The 5,366-nt window shown below is 38.8% G+C and overlaps 1 protein-coding gene across 1 annotated transcript; it reads right to left on the bottom strand.

The window, feature by feature from the left end:
* Positions 1–522: 522 nt before the first annotated feature.
* On the bottom strand, positions 523–4,621 carry cldn11a (claudin 11a). The gene is made up of 3 exons (XM_053335064.1): positions 4,184–4,621; positions 3,724–3,888; positions 523–1,989 (listed from the first exon to the last, which is right to left on the bottom strand). Exons 1-3 carry the CDS (start codon positions 4,407–4,409, stop codon positions 1,721–1,723), a joined length of 660 nt encoding a protein of 219 aa, XP_053191039.1. The 5' UTR covers positions 4,410–4,621; the 3' UTR covers positions 523–1,720.
* Between the last annotated feature and the right edge of the window lie 745 nt (positions 4,622–5,366).

Below are 5,366 nucleotides of genomic sequence, written 5' to 3'. Positions count from 1 at the left end.
CCTGTTCACACTAAGAACGATAACTATGACAATAACTCTAAACGTAGCGGTGTCAAGCAGGCTCTGCACACTCCAGCCTTTTCAGCAGCTGATGAAAATAGACTATTGATGACCTGTTAATGCTGTATATTGTATGGAAAATGATTGTGTGTTGATTAGAATTATTTTGGTACACTAGTTGCTGTGATGATTCAGTATTTACAGACCAAACTGTAATAGCTACTGGTGCATTCAAATAAACCAGTCTTTAATAGAAAAGTGTTTTTCCCAGCTTGACACCCCCCAAAAAAGACTGTGTTGTATACACTGGTGTGACTTATACACTGTTTTTTACAGAATATAGACAGCTTGTTCCAGGGCAATGATTACCATACATCATACACAGACACACGTCATATACAGTGGGATGAAAACACCTTATCAACTAAATGTGACATTAGGAGTCACAACTCAAGGCAAAAGGCAGTTTTAATCATTTTGTCTTTATTATAGAAAATCAAACAAAGCACATCAGTAAAACAATAAATAATCATAGCTAACACTGCTTCCACAAGGATCTGAGTGGAAAATATCAGATTCCATCTGGTTGGATAATGTTGTATCAGATTGTCTGTGTTCAGAGCATTTTTGAGATATTGAGCATTCAAGTTATCACTTTCCTTAAAGACAAGCTAATCTACATAACACTGATTTTCTTTTGTACACACTAAGCTACAGATCTGTTTAAGAATTATTCTATGTGAAGATGTTAAATGAAAATGTATAATTCCACAGTTACAGGATTAACTGTTTTTCTTTAATCACTCATTTGTAATTGAAACTTAAGATAGAAGCATATTAGTCACAGAGAAATGTTTCTGTATAATTCATTCGTTTTGCCAAGTCAGTGCACATACCATGACTCTAAAGGAGTGCACCCATGCCACAAGATATAACATTCTGCCACAAATGATAGAGTACACCATTTGGTGTTAATACAGTCTATAACACTGCTGGCTAGAGCTTTCCTGTGAAATGTATGTCCCCATCCTGCAGTGGCTACGTTCTATAATCAAATCTATCACTCAAGAGGCAAATGCACTGGAGGGTTATACAATACAGTCAAAGAAAAAATCAATGTACACAAACAATGTTAGTGAACCCATTTTCATTTCCAAATGTAACACTTTCATACCCTGCTCTTATTAAAATAACAAATCATTATTTCATATGATTTAAAAAAACATTTTTTAACAAAGGCACTCGTAATCTCTATGAGCATTTGCATAGAAAAATATAAGTAATATAAAAGATCAATATCTCAGTCCACAAGCCTGTGGTGATTAGGACCTCAGGCTGCAGTGCAGGCAGTTACTCAGGAGCTGTACTGTATGTAACAACAGGGTGAGTCCATACCACACCCAACATGAGGAGGCTGGAAGATGAGCTCTGCGATATAAAAACAATCCATTGGCTAAAAAGGAGCTCCAACAAAAACAGCCTTTGTGTGTTTGGATGTGTGAACTGTTTGTTTTCTCATTCAAGAATTTGTGTATTTTCCTGCACATAAGCCAACATGGATGATTGCGCACATCTGTCTCTGCCTCTTCCAGTAAAGGTTTCATGTAACTGTAGTTGTATGTGAACATATATGTTTGTGAGTATGTGTGCTTGTGTGTATCTCTCCCTATATACATACAGTCCACTACACATCCACTTGGGATTCAGAATCTGTTCCATGTCAGACATGGGCACTCTTTGCGTGATTGGCAGAAGTAGTGGCTGCCAGACTGTCGCCTCCCGGTTTGGAGCTGTAGAAGCGCTTGTTGTCGTGGTAGGAGCGGGATGAGGAAGAAGGCTCTGAGGAGCAACAGGTGAGAATACACCCACCCACTAGGGTGAAGATGGTGCCCACCCAGCCAGTGTAAAGGGAGAAGCCGAACGACATTAGGCCATACAGATGGTGGGCCCCGGTGGGAAACCACACTGTAGACACCATACCACACATTGCTGTAAGAAGACAGACAGAAATACAGTTAGTGGGAACATAAAATGCCACTGAAAGCAACATAAACACATACAAATACAAGTTACATCAAAAAACACACAAATTCAAAGTATAATTAAATTAGGAGGGCAAAGTGGTGCTGCTGGTTATAATAAACACACACATGTCAAATTACTTAATAAAAATGGGGTGGCAAAATACCTACCTTATAATTATCACACTCAGGGGTTACAAAGAGAGAATAACACATTAAAATGCAATTAAACCAGGGATGCAACATTGTGCAGCTGCACGAATTCACACACATGATTAGGAAGACCAATGGCTATTTGCTGTTGTCAGTTTACATCACAAACACACACTGCAGACACTTCCTGTTAAGACCCACAAGGTCTGAAACTATGAGTAAATGCATTTAGTGCAGTAAAAAGATTTAGCACTTTAATTAACTAGTGCTTTAATACATCTATTCTATATTAGTGCTGCAAGATCTTTGAGAATTTATAGTAACGGAGCACTAAAAAGCACTTATAAATAACGCTGTTGCGGGTTTATCATCTTTATATATTCCACTCACATGCAGGGCACGTGGGAGGGACAGACTGGACAAAAGAATGGGTAGAATAATATTAGTGAGCAGGGAGACTTAATGTTGTTACACATTATAAGCTCTGCCTTGAACTACAGAAGAGCAGCTTAGCTTAACCTCCTCAAAGACCTATACAAATATTGTACAGCTGACAGGGACACATCTAGTATATGTTGGGATCTTGCCAAAATGCACCAGAAGCTAACACAGAATATAAGTGTGAAATCATTGAAGCACCAATGAAATTTGAAAATACTACACCAGAATGGGTAAAAACCAGAAATAATTTGTGGCTTGAAAGCTTGCTGACTGGTACTTCAGAGGACACAGTGAACAAAAATCATTAAAGTTGGACTCAAACTAATTGTTATCGGGATGTTTACTATGGCAGTATGGACGCAGCGATAGACAATATGGCAAGTGGATTTTTACTCAGCTGTCCAACAAGCACGCAAATACTCAAACAAATCCTCCCTGATGGTAAAATATCCCCAATAACAAAATAGAAAATCTACTAACAAAAACAGGGCTTTAACTATTTTGTATGAAAGCAATGATCATTTGGATGATGTTTGTTGATGCTAGTGAAATTGTTTCCATACAGAAAAACATGGAAAATGGAAAAGTCAACTTATGGTCACAGGTACTGAAATTTCATTTGAGGAACACATGTGCTGGAAACACAGCAGCACCAGTCAAATATTTATAAGCACAATAAATTGGGCATTTCAGGGAGTGAGTTTCCATGTGGTTCAGGACAAAAGCAGGGTGTGGATGAGAGTAGGTGGAGGAGAGGAATGTGATGAGATCTGGGGGGAAGGGTTCAATGGAACAGAAACATATAAGTGTGTGTGTGTGTGTGTGTGTGTGTGTGTGTGTGTGTGTGTGTGTGTGTGTGTGTGAGTGTGTGTGAGTGTGTGCGTATGTGACCACCCCAGGGAGGAAGACAGTCGTATTCCACATCCTCTGCTCTGAGCACCTCGTGAGCATTTGAGGTGGGGTTAACAGAGGTCAGAGTCAGGGAGATTGGTGTTTGCATGTGAGCGCAAAACTATTTGACCTGCTCTGATTTTCATTTTTCCTGACCATGGCATTCAGTCTATTTCCTCTAAATTGTTTGGGAATTAAATAAAGTTGAGCCTCTTACCAATAATGAGTATGAGGACTCCTCCCAGGATGGCGCGTTTGTTCTTGGAGCTCTGTGGTTCGCTGCCCAGGTTGATGCAGGGCATGGACATGAGGAGTATCCCCACTGCTGGGAGACCCAGGATCGAACCTGTGACCATCAGGGCACGAGTTACCTGGATGTGGGCTGGAAACATATGAAACACACATGATTAGGCTATCAATAAAAAAAAGTGGGAATAAATATCAACATAGAGCTAATAACTATATTTATAAATCAAAAAATGAATCATTAATGAGGAATAACGTCTAATTTTACATTGTAAAGGAGCAGTTAAGATATGAAAAGAGAAAAGGTGTAATAAAGTTTGTATCACATCAAAGAATCAATTAAGACAACACAATAAATGCATCCGAATGTAATTCTAAACACATCCAACTACTGTCCTATTGTGATATAAACTACACAGAACAATGTTTACCTGGCAGGTCCATAATCTGCGTTAGCACTATGCAGTGGTATTGTCCTGTGGAAAGGACACAGTCCGCCCAGGGTCCCTTGGCTTCCAGCTCATCCATCTTTTTGCAGGTGTTCAACCCGTATTTACACATGTACACCCAGTCATTGGTGGCTGTCGCGATCACGATGCACAGCCAGCCGAGGCAGCTGAGGAGACAGGCGGTCAATTGGAGACATGGGTTCGCCATGGTGCAAACTGTGCGTAAAGACCAGATCTGTCCCGGGTTCAGAGGCCGTTATAAAGCTCAAAAGTAAAGCTGTGTAAAAATTTTAAAAATGAAATAAATGTTGAATGGTAAAACACCAACTCTGACTTTATGATTTATATTCCCGCACACAAATTAATCCAGTGTTAAAGTTGACTCTTTTCTTCCAGTTCAGTAATTCCATCAATTGGGCTCTGTTGCGCACTTCAAAAGACTGAAGCTTTCACTTCATCATAGGTTTTTATAGAGGGACGTTCAGTGGAAAAAATACCCGAAACGGTTCAGCCAATGAAATAGCTGCCTTTAACGAGAGAAAACACACACATCCACTATTTATTGTCTATTCAAAAAGTCGGCGTGCACTGCCCACCTTTTTTTTTTTGCATCAAACGATACAACGTGCCCTGCCTGGTTAAGTAGATTGTTGAGTGAGGAGCTGAGGAAAATTATGTTAGATAATCTGCTGCCATCTACTGGCCACATTACATTTTCGTAAATTAAATGCCATGCATGTGTATCAACGAATTGCCTCTATTGGTTCTCTGAAATCAAATGGCATTGCAGGCAATTCTGAATGCAGTGATGGAAGAAGTAGGCCTATAACTTGAGTAAACTATAATATAATGTAAAATTAAGTCTAAATTCACAACAGTGGTATCAAAAGTAAGAGTGCTTATATATACATATATTATTGTTCTGGTGAACTGCATTAAAATGCTGTTCACACATGGAGTCAAAGTGGAGATGTTACAAATAATTTGAACTACTTTAGATGCTGTTATGAAATTAACAGCATCTTAAGTATAAAAATGTAATTTAATTTTGCCCTTCAATTCAGTAGAGTACAAGTAAAATGTAACATAAATGCAAGTGTAGTGGTAGATTTAATCCCCACCACTGTCTAAACATATCTGAGAAAATTGTAACTTATTTTTTTAC

Source organism: Scomber japonicus, chromosome 16, assembly GCF_027409825.1.
Source record: "Scomber japonicus isolate fScoJap1 chromosome 16, fScoJap1.pri, whole genome shotgun sequence".
Taxonomy (NCBI): Eukaryota; Metazoa; Chordata; class Actinopteri; order Scombriformes; family Scombridae; genus Scomber; species Scomber japonicus.
The sequence above is the reverse complement of the archived record's forward strand: the minus strand, read 5'-3'. Positions and strand labels throughout refer to the sequence as shown.